We start from the raw sequence: 20827 nt of genomic DNA, 5'->3' as shown, positions 1-20827 counted from the left end.
ACTTAGAGGGCACATTACTCCTGGCTGTAGCTTTTAATGTATAGTTAATGCAGGAAAGAAATGTTTCCCTAGTAACTTAAAAGAGATTTGTCTGCTGTAAAAGCCCACAGGAACACCAGATAAAACAGGTGATCCTAAGAAAAAGCACTCAAAATGGATTACTGGGTAACAAAGTCAACACAGGCATACATGTCAGTGACAGCTTATATTTGTTAATGCTGTATGCATGAGCTGGTTGGTCAGAGCTGCTGAATCTGGTGTAATACACGAGTGTATCAGTTTCAGTAAACACTGAGACAGATTTTATTTCAGCTTTAACACCACGTATTGCAAAATCACAAATGCATTTAACCAAGAGGATACATGACAGCTCCTTAACAAACATATCTCTTTGACATCAGTTTCAAAAGACTAAGTTGACTTTGGCTGCGTTCCTTCTGCCTGCTGTGTTATTGCAGCAATGAATATCACTGCATTACAGCAGGACTCTAGAGAAAAATAATCTTCAAAAATATAACGAAGGTATTGATCAGCAAGTCAAGAACTGAAAATCAAGTATCTTTCATTTACTTCTCCAGACTTTAGTCACTTTTCTAGATACTTCACAATCAACAAAGAGAACTTAAGGCAGTGTTAGAAATCATAGAAAAATTCAGTGGCAGAGAATACTGATTTTCAGATATCACAGTAACTAAACAATATTTCTACCCCTTAAAATAACTCTGTGAAAAAATAGGCAGGTCTCATACATTCACCCTAACTTTCTAGGCAAGTATTATGTCAACTGCACTGATCCCAAAAGTAAGAATTTTACCTCACAGACTTGCAGTCTTAATTTTGTGGTTCCCTAATACAATAATAAAAGTTTTATGAACTCAAATGACACTATTAAGAGAGGAAAATTAGCCAAAGCCTCTCTGGACTTATTCTCAAGACCAGAATATTTAGTTCTTCTTTCCATAAACTCTGGTTATACATGAAAATGAAACATTAAAGTGCTGGTCCAGAGCCAAATTACCCTAATACATAAAAGTTTAAATTACAAAGCAAGTGCTGCTGGAAGACATCAGCACTATCCATGTATGGGATCCATGTGATTTCTGTCTTCTGCAAGGCACTGAGGAATGATTATGCCCGTAGTAATGGAACTGATCAACGTGTCCTCCAGAAAAGCACACCAGCCATGCCTTTAGAACAATACCTTGGCACAGAACAACTTCATGTTGTTCTGTGAGATCTCTCCGGTGACTTTGATACAGTGTGATACAGAAGAAAGTCTCCAAAGCACAGAAGCTTTGGTTCATCTAATTTGTCTCTGATAAGACTTGATGAGTGCAGCCCGTAACTAATTCTTCCCTTCCACATGCTCTCACCATTAACAGCAAAACAGACAGAGAAACAGCATGTCCCCACATTCCAACAGTCTGATCATGGTATTCAGAACTCTGTTGCTTTTTCTTCATACATTTCCACAAATATAATTTTTATAATGACACAGTGATAAGAACACCTGCTCATGGAAGCCATGATGCAAACCTTTCACAGCCAGAGGGTTACTTCAGGGTGAAGTGACGGCAGAGTACTCAGTGGGGGACACTGGTAGGGGCTGAAAGAACAGACACCACTACTGATGGGTCACTCTGAATACAGGCATAAAGATCTAGGAAGTCAGAAGCACCGCAGAGCATCATCCCATGTCTTGATATATTTTTGAAGGGGTGTAGCATAGCTATTGATCTTAAGAGAAACATATGCCTATTTTGTGAAGCTAAAGATTAGGTGTCAAAATGTTCTGCACAGTAAAAATGATGCCAACCCAGGAAAGCAGAGCAGCAGCACTTTACATGCCTAAAAAATTTCAGTAGGGAGAACATGAGATGTTTCAGGATTCTCAGTCACACTAAAAGTAAACAAGGATTTTATAGCGATTGCTCACCTGGACCCACAGACCTAAATTCATCCCATGTGGCATTTTTAGCACATAAACACTAGGTTGGGGTTTTGGTTGGTTGGTTGTTTTTGTTTTTTTATTCTGTGTGTTTCTTTCTGTCTTGTAACGATCCTGACATAAAATTTATTTGTCTGTGACCTCCACCCCAGATTACTTAACTATGTGGTTGAAGCTAAAGTGTGGGTAAAAAACAGGCTCCAGATGTGACTGCTCATCTTTTCCAGTGCTCACATCATTATAGAATAACAGACCTGCATTTAAGGCTCTCCACAAACTTCCAAGTAGTTTCTAAACCATATCCAATAGAGCACTGAGACATTTTCAGTTGTTCATCCCCATGATTTAATAGGTACCCTGTTGCACTGCATAGGGAGAGTTAAGAGCCTTAGAACTGCAAACTGAACAGCCCAGATGCTGAAAAGGCTACGATGTGCTGTGCAGAGACACACTGGAAAACTCCACAGTGTAAGGATCTCCTACAGCCAAATCTAGCAAGGCTTCATGGTAGTTAGGAACACAGACTTCTAGAATTCCCAAAGAACTGAGCAGAGCTAGTCCTTTTATTCTATAGTCTATGTTCTACATATGTATTTAATTGAACACAAAAATTGTGTTAGTAGCAAACCCACTTATTTTTATCTAATATGCTGTAGTTAGTATATTTAACCAAAAAAAAGGACAGTATCTGTTCAGTTCCTAATTTGGCTGACCACCTTCAAGGAAAAGAACTCTGCCATCTGTTGCAGAGATGTCTTTCCTTGTGATCTTTCTGGTCTTACGAATTTTTAATTCCATTCTACTCAGTGGCACAACTTCATGCAGATCTACTAGAAAGTGTGTTTTTGTCAGTTATGTATATAGAGGGATGGTTAGATCCATTGATTAAGATGCCCCAAAAATGTGCATTTGAATCTCCCCAGGCTGAGCAGCAAGCTCAGTCTCACACCATTTGCCTACTCTGACATTCAGGCTAATATTTAAAACGTGGTTTGCATCGCAAATGCTTTTTATTTTTTTCCAAGGGCTGACTTCATTTGCATTCTTTGAGAAGCTAAATTTTGTTTATGTGGATGAGACCTGCTCACAGGGTCTTGGGTGGAAGAAAATTCATCAGGCCCTACATGAGAACTGCATACTTCAGCTCAAAATGAGCCAATTCTGTACCTCCACAGAGAAAATTAAGAGGAAAATTTATTGTTAAATGGGAAAGCATTACAGTGTGGTTAGTCACCTTCAGGGGTAAATGGCACTTAAAGTAGGGAGTATTTAGGATGTCAATTCTGGCAAAAAGTTTAGGCTTAACTACTAATTATTAGTCTAAGCACAGCCTAAATACTGCTGCAGATTCCTCACTTCTTCATGGGATCTAATCCATTACAGAATTTTTAAATCTGTGAATGGTTCAAAACCTGATTTCATTTAAGTTCATGTTTTGATATATGAGCCATTGTGTCTGCTAAATAACAAAGCCCCAGCTGTAACACGGGAAAAAGAGGACAGAGCTTTTTTTGCGGTGATCCAAACATGCATCTAGGGCAGGTCAAGCAAATCAAGATGCTCACAAAGTATGACTATCAAGATGCTCACAAAGTATGACAGAAAAAAATTGTAAGTGGTTCCTTTTGTGTAAGCTAGTCCGGCAGAATTCTATTACCCTAAAAGGCTCATGACTTACGAGGCAGAACATCAATTCATAGCCTATAGAATGAAAAATTGAATTGTTTGATGAGACCTTGGATGAAAATTTCGCCCCTTCTACAGTACTATAAACCTGAATGATGTTGAAGACCTTGACAGTTTTTATTTGCTTCATATAATTAGGTTTTAGTAAGTTGAGGAGAAAAGGCAACTACAACAAATTTAACATACATAACAAATAAGGAAATTTGCATTAGATTTGAAAGATCTGGCAGACTGCCACTCACCACAATGTCTTGGAACAAGCTTACATCCATAATTTAACAGATGTTAAACAAAACAAAATAAAAAAAAAGTTCTATTGCTAAAAAATTCTTATGGTAAATTCAGATTTGTCTCCATGTTCATAACACAAGTAACTTGACAAATGAAAAGTAAAGATTCAGATAAATAAAACACAGAATGGCCACACACAGCCTGGGATCTCATAAACTACTACAAATATTTGTACTGTTCTGAAAGTCATCTTGATTAAAACTTAACCATGTATTCACTGTTTCTATCCAGTTTTCCTGAAAAGAATAAAAATTCTTTTCTCCACTGTAGAAGAACCAGTCATGGGGTTCTGTACTACAGTCATTTATTTCTTACTTACAAATCAGAAAATTCTTAACAAGACAGTACAATACAATAATTCTTCCCATAATAAAAAAATTATATATGTACTCTATTTTACTTCTTTGCTGAAGTGGTTTTCTTATGTTTGTTTTCCTGATACAAATGTTCTTGGTCAAGGTAGATGAGAAATGTGATCAAGCTGCAAAAAAAAAAAATCCATTTAATTGATAGTCCCAGTATGGAAGGAAGCTTGTGCGACCTTTGAGTTTGTTTTCTTGTTCAAAGCTGTGCAGATGAAATTTCCAGCTTCCATCACTGCATAAAGATTCACTCCCTAAAAAAGAGGTGAAAAATGTTAAGAATAATAAATGCACATGATGAAAATGCTTAGACTCCAAGTTTTTTTGCTCCAGGGTCTAAATTTTGCAAACAATGGGCCTGATACATGTTGTAGATCAGTAACAGAGATCAGCAGAGTTAGAGTGATCTACAGATTAGTTAAGCTTCCCACTGTTTGGAAGGTTCTACCACTTTGAGAGTGGTTTCTTCTCTTAACAGCAGTGGACCAAAATGTTGGAGTAATATATTTCAAACTCAAAAGAATCTGGAATAAAGAACTGGAATTACAACTAGAAGTTGGAAGAAAAATACAGTGTTTACATATGTGCTGTACTTCTTTATCACCCAGTGCTAAGGAAGTTGGTGTATTTAAGTATTCCATCTGCAGTTCAGGAAAATGGAGGAAACACACTTGCATTGGCAACTGTGTTCAGGGAGAAACGGGTTCCTGTATTCTCTTGAGTAAACACTATCTCCTTCTTGAAGGAGTTCCTTTTAATCCAAATTACATTGCTATCACAACTGAGCAAAAATTTGCATCTGCTTGATCTGCCCATGCTAAAAAACATGTCCCTTGAGCAACCGCTTTTTAACTAAAATAAGGTACATATCAGTACTGCTTAACTGTGAAAATGAAATCAGATTACTGATTAAAGAGGTTAAAATATACTTCATTATCAGTATCCTAGATTGCTTGGGTGTAGTCAAAGTTTTAGAGTTAGATCATGTAAGTGGTAACAGTACTTGCTCCAAAGGTTGGAATTTAGGAGCTTGTAAAGTTCCTGTAGAAGGGATGCAAAAGGGGACTTGAACTACAAATACACTGAGCAGTCACACAAAACTGGGAGAAGGGTGTCACTCAACATTAAAGAGTAAAAGGTGTATTGCAACTGAAATGCATTTTCATCACACTTCCACACTGATGTACTCAAGTCCAGACCAAGACCTGAATCAAATACTTAATCCTGTAATTGGTTCTAGGAATTATTTCCATGTTCTTTGGTAAACTTGGTCTTTTTCATACTTGGAATTGGCTAAAAATGTTAATGAGAATAGAAATTACCTAACAGAAATGTAATCAAAACCATTTTTAATTTGAAAAAAATTCTTCAAAGTTTCCAATCAGCACCATGTAAAACATCTGGTCATTACTTAGGTTTAGTTTGTAAAGCCCTATTGCACATAACGTAATATAAAAAATTTTTAATGTATCTGTGCTTTTTAACAAGGCAGAAATGAGCAACACAGCACCATAGATATACTTGGTAGTTGGATGATGGAAGATGTCAAAATAAACTCCCCAAACTATCCAATATTCATGTGACACTGCATAATGTGATATATGTTGATAAACATACGTTCACAGTTCACATTCATTAAATGGAATATATGCATCTCTGCTTTTTAAACTGTCTTTCTTATGCAAGTGGTGTGAACCAAAGAGGATTACCAGGAGGGCACAATACGTAGCATTGGTGAGCATCACTCACAGATAAGAATGGGACAAGAGCAGTGATAGGGATTTGTAAGGGTGCTGAGCCAAAATAACATGTCTTCAGATAGATACTCAGAATATACTGTGTAGTAGCCACTCCATATCTCCAGAATTACTCTTTGATTCCAAGGCATGAAACAAACAAACAAAAAACAAACAAACAAACAAACAAAAAAGTGCCAGTAGTATCTATGTACTTGGTCAAGTGCCTTAAATCAGACAGAAGGCAAAATCCTTTAATTCCCATGAACTTCAGAACATTTAGCCTGACAAAGATTAATTTCATGGGTCACTTCTTGATTACATGTTCTGAAGAAAAGTATAGAAGAAGAATCAGTTATTATTTTGATGTATCTGGTCAATCTGAACTCAGTAATGTATGATTAAATACTGTCCATCCTTTGCTTGACACTTCGACTGACTTCAGTCAACAAACTGAAAGCTTTAGTGCATAGCTGAGATGAACATGAGAAAGTGCTCCTTGCAAATGGACAGCATTAGCAATAAAAATTTCATTTTGGGCCATTACGCAAAAAGGAACGTATTAATAGATTTGTGCAATAATGATTTTACAGAACTGGCAATGGTACCAAAAACAACCAACACTACAAAGACCAAAACTCATATATTAAAGTAATAACTCTGAGGCTCCAAGTCTCTCATCCAGTAAAACACACTTTATTTAATGGACCGGAAAGGATTCAAGAAGCAAAGCTTTGTGTTTTTCTTTTGTATAATCCAAAATTTAACAAAACCACCAACAAAGACAACAAAACAAAACAAAAGGACAACTAAATGTTTCATGGTGAGATTCTCTCCATGGGATTTGGTATCAGGCTTTAGGACAAGCTAGATTCCTGCTTGGACACCAGACCATTAACAGATTAATCAATCTTATCAAGAAGCCTGGAACAAGGTATATTTCATATAATCAAATTTTTATTTAATGGCTTCATTTTGCTATGAGTCATTTGGAAAGGCCAATTGGTATTTTGCCCAAGGAAAGAATATACTGAAAGCCTAAGTCTTACAGTGCAGAGCAATGTAAAGTGAAATGCATGATTTCTCCTCCTTATTTCAAGGACCTGTGTTGTTTCAAAAGAATAAACATCATCTTCTTAAGATGTGTCCCAAAGTGTGTACAAACAGTTCAAAATAGAGTCCACTTGTAAAATAGACAGTTGTGATTGAACCTTTTCTAAACAGGTGTCTGACATCTACTCAGAATTCCCTAAAAAGCAAATGAGAACAGATAAACTTTTACAGTGAACTCTGTAAGGCACTGATTATGCCTTAACAGGGAATGTACAATTCAGAAACAAGTTCTATAATCCTTTTATGTCAAGGAACTCTATCAGCATGTGTACCACACTGAACTGCAGCCTACAAACAAGTGATAAACTCCTCAATAACTCAAATCTTCATATTTCAGACATCAGACATTTCAAGTTCTTTCTGCAGTAGTTTAAATGCAAACCACACGCTTTGCAGGTTTGGCAGCTCTTTAAATGTTCTGCTTTGAAGTTGACTCTCAGAATCTGTGTATATCAGTTAAAGTCACTGTAATGCCTGAATTAGCACAAACACATTGTGTCACATTTCCAGATCAGCAGTGGCCAACAGGAAGACCAAAGAGCACACATTCATTGGAGAAGGTGGGATTAATTGGTTCCCATGAATACAGAATAATTAACTTGCCAACCATGCGGGAGATACTAAAGGTGTGCTCTTGAGGTGTGGATGCTCGCGTTTAAGGTTCATTAAAGTGCAGCTCAGTGCAGATAAGCTGCTCTACCCTCTACACCAAGAACAGAGATGGAAGTAAAAATTACTGTGAAGCCTGATAGGCAGTAACAGGTTTTGTACAATTTTGAAATATATTAAGTGGATATCTGAGAAATAATGATCACCACGATTTTTTTTTCCAACTTTGAAGCCAAAAAAATTGACAACAAATTAATAAGCACTATGAACCAAAAACAAAGCTGTGACAAAAGCTGAGATCCACTCATTCTTTCTACTGTAGAGCTGATAAGCCTTCTGGAGCAATGTCTACAATATGAATGTCTTGTGGCTGCTGAGGCAGAACAAATAACTCAAAGCAGGTACCACTAAGCTCTGCTCTGCTACCATAGCTCCAGGTAGGGAGATTATTCAAATAATGTTAAATACACAAATCAATTCTACTCTAAATTGCTAATGAAGATGACATCATTCATGTTATGTGTCAAGCCATGTCAAAGCACTGAGTTTGCAAAAGCTACAATTGGCTCACAATATTTTACTGTACCGCACAAGTAATTGGCAGGTACATATTGTATGTTTTCTAGAAAAGTATTTTTGGTTTTTTTAAAGTCTAAAGTAGAAAGTAAAAATATCTTACTGTATTGATCCCCAGACCATTAAGCATGTATATCACATCCTCTGTGGCTACATTTCCAGTAGCACCTTTTGCATAGGGACAACCACCAAGTCCTGAAACAGATGAATCCACTACAGAAACTCCCATCTGGAAAATAACAGCACAAAAACGAAACATCAGCACAGATTATTAATTATATTTATTGATAAATGACAAGCCATATGTATTAGTTACATGCAAAAAATATGCACTTCTCCAAAAATGGATGTGTTCCTTGGAGGAAGTCCCTTGTAATGGAAAAATTAGTCCTGACATCTTTATAAGGTAAGACTTTTCAAACACAGGATATGAAACAAAGAACTAACAGTCCATAATATATGATTTTGACAGATAAGATGATTACTGGTTTAGAGTCAAACAGAGGTTTATGCTTTTTCTCTCTTTATCTTCCAACATGTTTTTAAATAGCTTGCATCTATTCTTGCAAAGGCTTTCATTGAACCAAACACAATCAATGGAACTTCTCCTTAGATACAGGTTCTGAGCTTTACTTTGAATATTTTTAAGGGAGTACTTGGTGTATGGTGTTAAACTTTCTCATTTTAACTAGTCTTAAATTAAGACTTGAAAAAACACTCAGCTGTCATAAATTCATAATTCTCTGATTTTTATTTTCTTACTGGTGCACCCAAGTGCCTTCTCTCTTATGATCCTCATAGCATATTCATGATAAAAAATAGTAAACTAGTTACCAACTCTGCCTACCAGATAATACTACATTTCATATGGGGTAAAGCCTTCCCAGGAAGCCAGATATGGGAGGGAAAAAAACCTGAGCCTGTAACTTCCACTGATTTGAGTGAGCTCTTGCACCCTCTTCATTCTGTAATTAGATTTTAAAATAAAGCTGAAATTTGGAAGAGATCTTCTTCTGTTACAACATGTTAGCTATGTGATCCAGGACACGGGGTCTCCCTTGTCAGACAAAGCTTTTCAGTCTTACCCTTGAAGAAGATCAGATGCCTCTGGAGGCATTCAGGCTCTAGAGATAATCAGAAGCAGACAAGGGTATTAGGCAGAACAGTCATCAGCTCTTCAAAGACACCAGCTTCTTTCTATCTTAAGCACACCCGAGGGTTCTCCCCACAGGGCTAATTTAGGCAGACATACACCGAAACTCTGAAGGAGTTTTGGAGTTTAGGAGGAGTTTAGAAGGAGAAGTCAGGCAGACTGAATCAGAGTGCAGTCACAGCTCAAATTCAGGATAGGAGTTACTGTGCAGAGGTAAGTTTTGAGAACTCCAATTTTGACTTTGGGTCCAGAGACATTCATATGTTAAACCATGCCTGTTGCATTTGCAAGTCAGTAAGATCTGCTTTGAGGCCTGGCTGAACAGAGAGCTGATTTCCCTTCTGAAGGACCTACCTGCCTCTGCAGACTAGTTTGGGAGCCTGTGCTTCTCCTTCACAGCCATGCACACAACTAGCTGGCAAGGTAGGCAAATGGTAAGTCCTGCATTTTGCAGTTGCTAAGACCCCTATCCAAATAAACCCATCAGTTGTTTTGGGGCTTTTTTTTAGTTCTGAAATAAACTTCCCTAATGTTTTGTTATACTTACTTCTACTTTTAACAATGCTTTCCATAGTTTATCATTGGCCTTACAGGCTCTTTGAAGTTCCAACATTTCTGGAGGGCAATAATAAAGAGAAATCCAATGAAGTGCTGTTCCAGGTCCTATTCTTGGGGAATATTATCTTGAGCTAGATAGCTGCTCAAAGCCTGTAATAAAAACCTCAAGGGAGTTGAGGTGCATAACTGACAGGCAAGTCAGTATTGTTTAATATTGCGCACACACTGAGAGTCTCTAAGAAAGGATATTGTACTTTAAAGTACATTAATCTGTGACTTATGGAGTGAATCACAAAAGTACATGTTTCAAATATCAGTCACTTGTTACACACTTTGTGTAACCCACCGGTCAGAAAATGTGTTACATGACACGTCTGTGTCTAATACACAAAGGATATGCGTTTATGATAGCTTTCAGTTGGAAATTCTCTTTTTGCATTAGCTGCTAAGAGTCACACATTTATGCTGGAAGTCATTGCTACAAGCTCCACAGTGGCAACTTTCAGGCTTGCAAGTGTCCCCACATAAGGCCTCTTAGTGGAAAGATTTAGAGTATGGTGAGATTCTGCGGAAAAGGGTGTCTAACATGTGGATGTGCGGGTTGATACAAGCATACATGCTCTTTAAGTTTAATATTAAGACTTCCATTAGAAATTTCTGTTCCAGAGATGAAAAGATAGAAGGTCTTCTCTGTGGTGACTCGTGACAGGACCTGAGGGAATGGCATGAAGTTGTGTCAAGGGAGGTTTAGGTTGGATATTAGAAAAAGGTTCTTCACCCAGAGGGTGGTTGGGCACTGGAACAGGCTCCCTAGGGAAGTGGTCACAGCACCAAGCCTGACAGAGTTCAAGAAGTGTTTGGATGATACTCTCAGACTCTTGAGGATGGTGCTTTGCAGGGCCAAGAGTTGGACCTGATGATCCTTGTGGGTCCCTTCCAACTCAGCATATTCTGTATTCTGTGAAGAAATCAGCTGGAGTTTTCCCCAAACTGTAACTTCTAGGGCGTTCTTCTTGATGTACTTATTTTCAGTAACTTTTACATGGTGATAAAAGCTGTAGGCAAATAATGTGCTAACGTACATCACAGCTGTTAAACTCTGAAGGAAGATCGGCAGACTCAGAAACAGCTTCAGGAGCATATAAAGAGTCACTTTCTAATCCCAGTGAATTATCTCATTAAATGCTTGTCTTTGTGCAAGAATTGGAAAAAATATCAAGTAAAGTGTTCTTGTTGAAAAATAGCCAAAAAAAGTTTGCCAGGTCAAAGCTGTGGAGAACCTCCCCCTGTGCAGTATGCATTACTATTAGTAGCCTGCTCCAGTCAGTGACTGTAAGCAAAATCAAGAAACAATATCCTGCCAGCATTAGAAGGGCATGTTTTCTGAAGGCATTGAATGAATATAAATTTCTTGATATCCTTGTACAAATGCTTGTGATGCCACTGTAATTCTGTATTTGCAGTGCAAGTCTTGTAACACCAGGGAACAGGTTGCTTGCAATGGTTTTTTGTAAGTGACTGTGAATACATGGAGGGGTACAGGATACTACAGCAACTTGATGGTAACATGGAACACATATCTTTGTCTAACCACATCCTTGTATTCTCAGGCAACGTTGTCTGCATTTGATTCAAACTATCTTCCCTGGAAGCTGGAGTAAGCTCAGTTAGTTTAGCCTAATGTAGATGCAAGAGTATAGAAATCCTAATGCCTTCTGCTGGCTAAGTAGTGGGAATGGTAACTTCCACATGACTGACAGTGATAATTGGTCTGTCTTTTAAACATTGACTATTATGGCTAAGCAAGAAAAAGGAGAAAGTCTAGTTAAAGCTTTACACTGGTAATGTCCTTGGTGTGGTGGCTTTCATCCCAGTACAGGACTCTTAAACCATTACTTCCCAGAAGCAGTGTATAAACATGGAGTTACTAAAACTGCATCTCCATCAGGGTGGATTTGCTATTTGAACATTAAGCCAGTTGTATACAAGGTCTTGACATGGTGTATATAATACAGCAGCTCTGACTGACCTCCAGATCTGGCAGTTCTTCAAATCAGTGCTCTTAATATGCAATGAACAGGTGTCTCTGGCTTTCGGATAATTGTCTTTTAAAGTTCTCTTCACAATGCTTCTGATAAGATGTCTACTGGAACATACTGCTATTTCAGCAGCAGGGTCAGCTGCATCTGTCTGCTCTTGCATGTTGTGCAAATATAATGTGTTTGCTGATTCATGTGCAGAATCACTGCAGTTCATCTTCACCCTCATTCAAAAAAGACATTAAATAATCCATAGTCCAGGCTCCATTCTAACAGTGCTAAAAACAGATGTTGGAAAACATCTTTCAGCAGTGCTACTAACTAATTTGGAGGTTGATATTACAGCTGAGCCTGTCCAAGCACAGAGTCTGAAATTGCACCCAATAAATAACTTCTCTGCAAGTTTGAGCAGCTATGAAGCTGCTTTGCTTTTGCAGCCATTAAAAGCATAAGGGACTCTAAAAGAAAATCTAAAAATTGACTAAATATGTCAAATAAGGTCTTTCCCTCATCACATCTCCAATATTTGTCCGGCTTTTAAAGGAGATAACAAGTTTCAAGCCGTTTAGCAATCTAAGCTTGCAAAGCATTTACTGTCAATAGGAGATCAGTAAAAAGCTCAGTCTCATTGTCACTTCCTGACAGGCACTAAATTGTGCTGACATTCATGAGAAGTTGCACTGCAGGTATTCCATAGCATATGTCCTAGATGAGCACTCACCCAGCTACTTATGTATGGACATGTGTGAGGGTGAACAATAGCTTGGCTTCCAGGACAACTACAGTGCTCCAATCTTTTTTGACACTTTGCAGCCTTTCAATAATCACTAAATTCCTGACAGTGGTTCCTGAAAACTTTCCAAACTTTAGCTTTGGCTAGCTTTAGCTTACTCTCTAAAGAAGGTAGAGGACTTCTTGCTGCTGTCCCATGCTAACTTCCTAATTCCCCAATGATAGAGCAGGGAATTAAATTTATCACCTTTGTCAAACTGCCAATTTTAACAGGAAACCATTATTGCCAGTGAATAATAAATGCTTTATGTTTCTCAGTTTGTTTTACTGCCTCCCCATAACTTCTTATTGGGACAGTCAGTCTCCTTCCTTACTGATCTTTAAACCTGGCTTTGTCTGGCAGAAGTTTAACTTTGTCCCTCTCTTAAAAATGGCAAAGTCAGCATCAGTAACCCCAGGAATGTATGAGGTATAAATCAGAAGCTATAAACCAGGTCTGTCATAAATTAGGCTTCTTCTAAACTATGAGATTTTGAAACCATAATATCAAGGATCTCAGGTATGCATTAAACAGGAAAAGATTTGTTGTGTGACAAAGTCTAGGGGCAACAGCATTGTGTACCAATGCCTTAAAGATACGTGAATGGAGGTATGGCAAAGAATCACTGTATTAGTTCAGCATTTGTTCAAGGAATGGAGAGGGGAGGAAGGAAGAAGTAAAAGGATGTCAGGTCAAAGTTGTCCACACAAAAGGCAGCACAAGACTAATGCTATTTAATCCTGAAGCCTGGTCAGTGCCTCACTGACACTCTTGGCGTGGTGTGGTTCTGTCCTATCGCTGTGTCTCTCTGGCATCAGTCTGCTACCCACCTACTTGGCATGCCATCAGGGAAAACACCTTACCCTGTAGAGATAGAGGTAACCATAGAAATATAAATAACTATGCCAGCAATCCTTCATAAGGTTCAGTGCCCACAAAGGCCCTTTCCTGATTTACATTATCAAGTTGTCTAAAAATCAATGCTTGCCATTACCCTGTATACATACAAATGTATATAAATAAATATTATTTTGGTATTTGAGCAATTAGAAGCATAAATTTTTACATTTAAGGAAATAAAATGGGGTAACATCTCTCTGTGGAAAGCCCTGAAAGTTACTTGCATTTCCTTCCTGCTCTTTTTCTCTCTGCTTTTGCTAAATTAACACATCACAAAACACACTCTTCAGAGTGTTTTGCTATAACTACTCACCACAGGGTGTCACTGTTACATTAAAATATCTAATTTGCCAGTTAATTTCATTTGAAAATTAATACATTCAGCAGGGAGAAAAGAAAAAATCCTTTTCTCCCAAAATATATTGAGACGCAAGCAATTTGTGGGCAGACATGCCACACAAAATAGGTCAATACAGCATTCCTTTAACTTACTGCACACATCTTTTCATATTGCTACTGACACATTTATTATAAGCAAAGCTAGCAATGACATCTAGAGTTAAAGTTCCCTAACACTTTCCAGCATAAGGCCCTACTTTCAGTTGTTTATTACTTTGTCAGCCTTTAACTGCTGGAACTTATATTTTCCAAACCTCGTCTCTGCCTCGGGCTGGATTGTTTTGAAAGTTTTACTGAAAAATGGGCTTGGCCACTTCCGAGAACAAGTTCTGGGAAAGAAAAAATACTTTGCTACACTAATATTCAATAATTTTTACATTAGTTTCTTGGAGATATTCTTGTAGCTTTACACTCTCAGATTTGGCACAAGAGGGATACTGATCTTACAAGATCACACAGTCTGGACTTAGTTACAAGTTTAGGGAAGTTCCACCTCATTGTCAGGAACTGGTCAGTGTAGGGGTTAAAATGCCCAAGGGTCCAGAGAGCAGCAGCTGACCATACTCTTTCCTTCAACCTCAACAAGGAACTGTGAGCAATTTCTCTGAAACTGAGTTGGAAAGTCTGTGTCTCTGAATGACAGTGCATCACCTGCACAAAAATCCTCTCATTGGTGGGCTTGAGCAGTGACATTTGTGTTGAGGACCCAGTTCTTCTGAGAACATTTATGGATGTTTAGGGGGAATCAATCCAATTCAACAGGAGACTGGTTTTGAGATTTTGGAAAGTTAATAAAATCCTATGCCATAACACAATCACTGTTTTGTGAGGCAGATATTCACAAACCACTATTTGTATTGCCTACGCACGCTTATTCTGCTCCTTTTAGGAATAAGTACAGTCTTTTATTTACAAAACACTAGGATTTGCTGATGCAGGGCTGTGCACAGCTCGAGCCTTGCTTTGCTAAGGATCACAAAGCTGCAGGGGGAGCAGGAGGCACACGCCAAGGTCTCGTCGAAACCCATGAAAATGCAATGATCACGAGAACACTGAGCAACTTTCCAGTCTCCCTTCCTTCCCTCCCCAGGCAACCCAGGGCATTGCCAGATGCTGCTGCTGCTTTGAAGTAAGTAGTTACTGCCCCGAATGCTCTTCAGCAGAAGTTGCTGCTCTCAAGCAAACCTCTGATGATTTAACAGTTTGCCTGCTTGCTATGTGGTGAAATAACCCAATCTATAAATGCAAAATATTTGTTCTACAGATATAAGTTTGGATACAGTCAGAAGACCAATTAAATATATAGAGCAGAGAAGATAATAATCTTGGGATCTGGAGGGAAAGGGAGAACTAGAGAGGAAAGGCAAAGAGCAGCTTTGGGGTAGACAGGGAGAGAACCATCTAGTCCAGAGGAACAAAAACTGTGCCAGGTTGCCTGTGCCCTACATGTAGCCAGTTGACAACCAGGTTTTTCTCACATGCTACGTGCCAGTGTAAATGTATAAAAATAAACTGGAAAATAAACAGAGAGCTTTGAATGGACAGAGAAGACAAAATGATTACTTAACTTGATGGTAAAGTTACTGAGGGTAGCTTTGGGAGAGGAAAATTTTGCTGGGACTGGAGAAAGCATGTTTGGAACTGCTGAAAATGAAAGTCCAATGAAGAAAGAAAAGAAAAAAAATCCACTCACTACCACTGAAGGCTCACAGAAGATAAACTGAGTAGACACATAGCTGCTAAAATAAATGGCTGAATTATCTTACTGGTTGAATTATGGGACATCAGCTGAGAATGGGTTGAATGAAGGATGGAACAGGTAAAAACCATTTCTTGGAATTTAGGCTACAGAGAGAGAGCACTTCACTGTGAGCTACAACACTGAAAAGGATGGAGTGCTGCTATGGAGGAGCAGGGAAGGACACTGGTCTAGTATATGAAGTACATGTGACAAATGTGGAACATGTGAATCTATCAATGAAAATGGCAAATCTGACCCAACCGTCACAGTATTTGAAAAGGCTCTTTTTTCCTCCATCCAGGGAATACATAACCTAGTTGATCTATTTTAAGTACCGCTTTTATTGGTATCTATACCTTAGGAAGAAACTACAAATTCTCTCAGTCTTGTCTTGCTGTCCAGGTTAGCTTCTACATTCATTATCACTCCATATTGTATTTAAGGTTGACCAAAAATAATTTGCAGTTAATGCTCCTAAATAAAACCTGCACTTTTTATTCAGACATAACTACTATTTCAAATCTCTCTTAATCCTATTTGCAGAATCTCCTGAGTGAAACAATACTTTATTCTACTTTCGTATGTAGGATATAAAGAGGTTCAGAGATTCTGTTACCCAAGATTCATTGACAAAACATACTCGGAATAACGAAAAGTGGAATTCCAGGATGTATGGTAAACTATCCTTAGAAAACACCTCCTGGCATTGATTACATCATCTGGATTACACAGGTGCACATCCATCTTCTCCCATATATGGAAAGTAAGAACTGCATCCTCCATTCAAATGCTTTTAACTTATTTACAGCTAGACCTGGAGACTTAATATTTATCATCACAAAGTATAAAGCCAAATGTCCTTTTTCTTCAGGAGCACCAAAGATTAACAGATTAGAATGTTTTCCACATGTCCACTTTACTGTCAAGAGAATATTAAAGAAGTTTTCCAGCTTCCGCAGCTCAGCCAGATGTCAATGGATCCCACAGTGAAGCAAAATTGGCAGAGTAGCCTTCTCATGACCCCGGCATTGTTTTATCAAGGATCAGTTTAAAAGTATAAAGGGCCATTTCTTGCTGAGATCTGTAATGTTTTTCAGCCCTTTTCCCCTGCAATTACACAAAAGTGCTGACTTTGTTGAACTACTGATATGCAGTAGTATTTCTTATGACTTCTCTCACACTGTGCTATAATTGCTGTTTATGTTGGCACAAGAAAAGTACCACATTTTGTTTCCACTGTACATTTCCGGACTCTGGTTTCAGTAACATCAGTGTAGGATATTGTACCGGGCATATGTTTTGTTGTGTAAACATTAACTGGTAATTTACCCTGTCAATCTCCACAGTATGGCCTCTAATTACCAGAGACTGAGGGGCTTCAGATGGACATTTCACAAAATATTTACAGCAGCTATACTGCTTTTTTTTTTTTCCTCACTGGTATTTGTGTTTATAAAATCATTGCAAGGGAAAAAAAATACACCACCATCAAAAAACATTGTAACAAAACCCCAAAACAAACCCAAATGTATTCATTCTTGTACACCTCATTTTCTAGAGGAACTAAAGACTAGTTTCGCAAGGAGTTAAGGAAAAATCATGGCAATATTGCAGTAAACATGATGGCATAATAAGTACCAGGTATTTCTGTTTGCTTGCAATTTGATTTTTCCCTTTCATTTTTTTTTTTAACAAGAAAAAAAAGTATATTACTTCTATTGGTACTTTTTTGCTTAAAATTCATTCTCACTAAATAGCCCGTGAACTTGCAAATGGCTGTGCACATCCTTATTTGATTCAAGACTCAGACAAATGTATTTAACAAATGGGACCACTAAGGTCTTGTTGGAAAATTTAGCATCTACTGCAAAGATTCAGAACCAAGGAACAACCCCCCCTTAAGAGCTATGGAATATATGTTTTAGTCATTCATCTGTATAATTTCAAGGAAGTAGAACTTTACATTTGTGTAAAAATATAATGTCTTAAGTAGAATTCCAGGATGAGATTCCACAGTTAATAATTACAGTAACGTGAGCAAAGAAGATGCAATGAAATAGGGCATCTTTTGGGACACCCTAGGCAGAATGAATCTTTATATCAAATAAAATTTTCATCACAATTTTCATTACAATGCAAGAAACTTTTTTAAAAAGTGTTACAGTTTCTCATCTTCTACTCTTCCATTGTAACTGGATCAATTTTGTAATGGTCATCATATTACAATACCTTATCACATTACACTGCCTCCTTAAGAATTCTCCCTTCCAATATATTGACTAATTAAGTAGAAGCATTAAGGTGGGGAGCACAGAATGTAAACTGTCTTGCAAATATTTTTTTCCTATTCTGATTGAAGTTCCTTTTTAAGAAAAAACATTTGCAATTGCCTGTCCAATGTATCTGCCCACAGTAAAGCCAGAACACTACTTTTGTTTAAAAAGACATTCAAATGAATACCTTACCTATTACTATATATGCACATCATATTGCCTTGGTAAATCTACTGTTATTTTGTTCACTTGTTTTATTCTTTAGAAGAAAAGATACTACTTCAAATTAAAAATTCTTACCTTTTGTTGCAACTTTCAGTGCAAGCAAAATTTAACTGTTATGAATGCTGATGAGAGAAAAAAATCTTTCTTTCTCTAAGTGTTTATGCATTTGAAAGGACTCTGTTAAGCAAATCACATCATTTGTCTCTGGCAATGTGTTTCCATATGGCACTTGCACTAAGCAACAAATTATTGCACTAAGCAACATAGCAAAAAATTATATCAACAAGGAAACATGCAAGCTGGCAAAATTCTGGAGTATATAAAACTATCATTCACTTATGTTTTAAAATTATAAAAAAGTTTTTATTTCTGAATTCCTGTCTGTTTCAATCTGTAGTGCAATATTTCAAAAAGGAAAAAAAAAAAGACAAATTACATAATTTGACTCAGGAGACTGGTTCACTGTTGCTTCTGCACAGCACAGAAAGAAAAAATGATTGTCATACTTTCAGTACTACATCAGTGTTGGTTTCCATCTTAGCTGAAGAGTCATCTTCAACTTATTCCACTTATGCAAATGCTCACTTGTTCTCATACAGCTACAAAGATCCACCCAACACACTCATTTGGAGTCAGTTCAGAACTTCAGTCTATGTGGTCATAGTATCTCCAGATTTTTTGCTCTTTAATTTACTGTAGGAAACATCCTAAGAGCCTGTTTAAAGCCGCCTGATGTATCTCAGCAATAGAAAGTAACTCTCCCTCCTTCATTGTTTGCTGGATGGTAACAAAATTCCTTCCAGGACCTGTAAATACGCAAGAATGGCCAGAGGTTTAGTTCCACCCCCTCAGCACAGCTGTCTGTAGAGCTGCCCAAAAAGGAAGGAAGCATCATCCTGTAAACACTGCACTTCCCTACTGGAGACCCTGGGATTTGTCATCTCCCAAATCTGTTCCTGCCATGGCGAACTCCTCTGACCCTTGCTTAGATCTGAAATTCAGGTTCCATGCAATATCCTCTTTTTCAGGCAAAAACTAGAATAGACACACTCACACATAACGAAAGGTCATGAAAAGAAACAATAATTTTAAGTGGGAATCACTGTAGTAGTTCTGTCCTTATTTTACACTTGTTGTTAAACTTCAAGAAAAACTACTTTAGGGTTAAATGGGAGAGGGAGTCATTCCCATCAAGGAGAAAAATAAACATATCTAAAATCCATTTATCTTCTAGCTGATGTATACAAAGTCACAGCCTGATTAAAGTGCAATATGACTACAGGGACAATTTCTAAAAAACAAGTCAAGCAACTCCTATAGAAATAATTTATTTTCAAAATACCATATAAGTTGAACAAGGAATTAAATTCTGAATAAAAACCTGTTCTTAAAGGTACTTAAGATAATTATATCCTCACCAAATTTTGAAATTTTTCTTTCACAATTCTTTTTAAAATTATGTTGAAATATTGTATGTTATTTCTGTCACTGTTCCACATACCTTTTTAGTGTGCATCATGTAAGCTCAAATCCCCTACAACACCAGTAGCACATTCAGAACTGACCAGAACCTCTGAAATCTCAGCTCCAGGGATATCCTCAAATTCATTACAAATGCCACTAGGAAGGACAGCAAAAGTCTCTTTTGTGATGTTAATGTACAGGAAGTTGTGCTCCTTTGTGGCTATATATATATATATATGACCAAGGAACTGAATGACATCAGGACTGAAATTCAGTTGTCCCCTTTGTGTAACTCTTGTGACAATCGCTGGCACAGCTTTGGCCTGGGACAGGCAGTGCTCCACCAAGCAATTTCTGGCACAGTCTAGGAACTAGCACCATCATTCATAGCTGGCAGTCTGGAGGTGTTGACATTTTTTTGGAGGGTAAGATTTTGATTTTCTGGGTGCAATCTTTTCATAGTAATTGGCCATAGTACCAGAGAGGCCAGGAGATGCTGAGCCTGGCAACCCTTTAAAGGAGTGATACAGCAACTGTAGGAGTGCAAATCCTATTCAGACATAGAGCCTTTTATCTAAAATTACTGTGACAGCTGATGAGACAGAAATTGAGGAAGAAATGCATGCTGTGGGAGGGGTACTGAGAAGAGAGAATGGGGTGGGCTTGCAAGTATGGAGCAGCTCTGAGATGAGCCAGTTGTATAGGATACCTATTTGTGGAAATCCCATTTGATTTGTTGTGAAAGTTGGAAGATGTGGGAGAAAGCAAGACACCAGAAAACTAAAAGGGGCAGGTAACAGCTGTGGAGAACTAGCTTGTCTTTCTGTGAATGAGAGATTGCTTATGTGATGCTGCATAAGGCAGAAGAAGCAATCTTCAGACCAGTGAAAAGTCTTCATTTTCCAGTCATCTTGATAATCTAGATTTTTATTTTTAGGAATTGAATCAAAAACTGTTGTTTTATAATAATAACAGTCATCAG

The 20827-nt window shown here is 37.7% G+C and overlaps 1 protein-coding gene across 3 annotated transcripts in view; it reads right to left on the bottom strand.

Annotated features, from left to right (window-relative positions):
* Nucleotides 1-186: 186 nt before the first annotated feature.
* Nucleotides 187-20827, bottom strand: part of HMGCLL1 (3-hydroxymethyl-3-methylglutaryl-CoA lyase like 1) — a 71679-nt gene continuing 51038 nt past the window's right edge. For 2 of the 3 annotated variants that reach the window (XM_050314656.1, XM_050314657.1), the window contains exons 8-9: nucleotides 8425-8550; nucleotides 187-4541 (exon numbers count right to left, since the gene is read on the bottom strand). In XM_050314656.1, coding sequence (XP_050170613.1) covers nucleotides 4428-4541; nucleotides 8425-8550 — 240 coding nt within the window. In that variant the 3' untranslated portion in view covers nucleotides 187-4427. The remainder of the gene's footprint in view (nucleotides 4542-8424; nucleotides 8551-20827) is intronic. The other variant, XM_050314655.1, reaches the window with a different exon arrangement.

This window comes from Myiozetetes cayanensis, unplaced genomic scaffold (assembly GCF_022539395.1).
Source record: "Myiozetetes cayanensis isolate MyiCay16 unplaced genomic scaffold, myiCay2020 scf2-11, whole genome shotgun sequence".
In the NCBI taxonomy this organism is placed as follows: domain Eukaryota; kingdom Metazoa; phylum Chordata; class Aves; order Passeriformes; family Tyrannidae; genus Myiozetetes; species Myiozetetes cayanensis.
The sequence above is the reverse complement of the archived record's forward strand: the minus strand, read 5'-3'. Positions and strand labels throughout refer to the sequence as shown.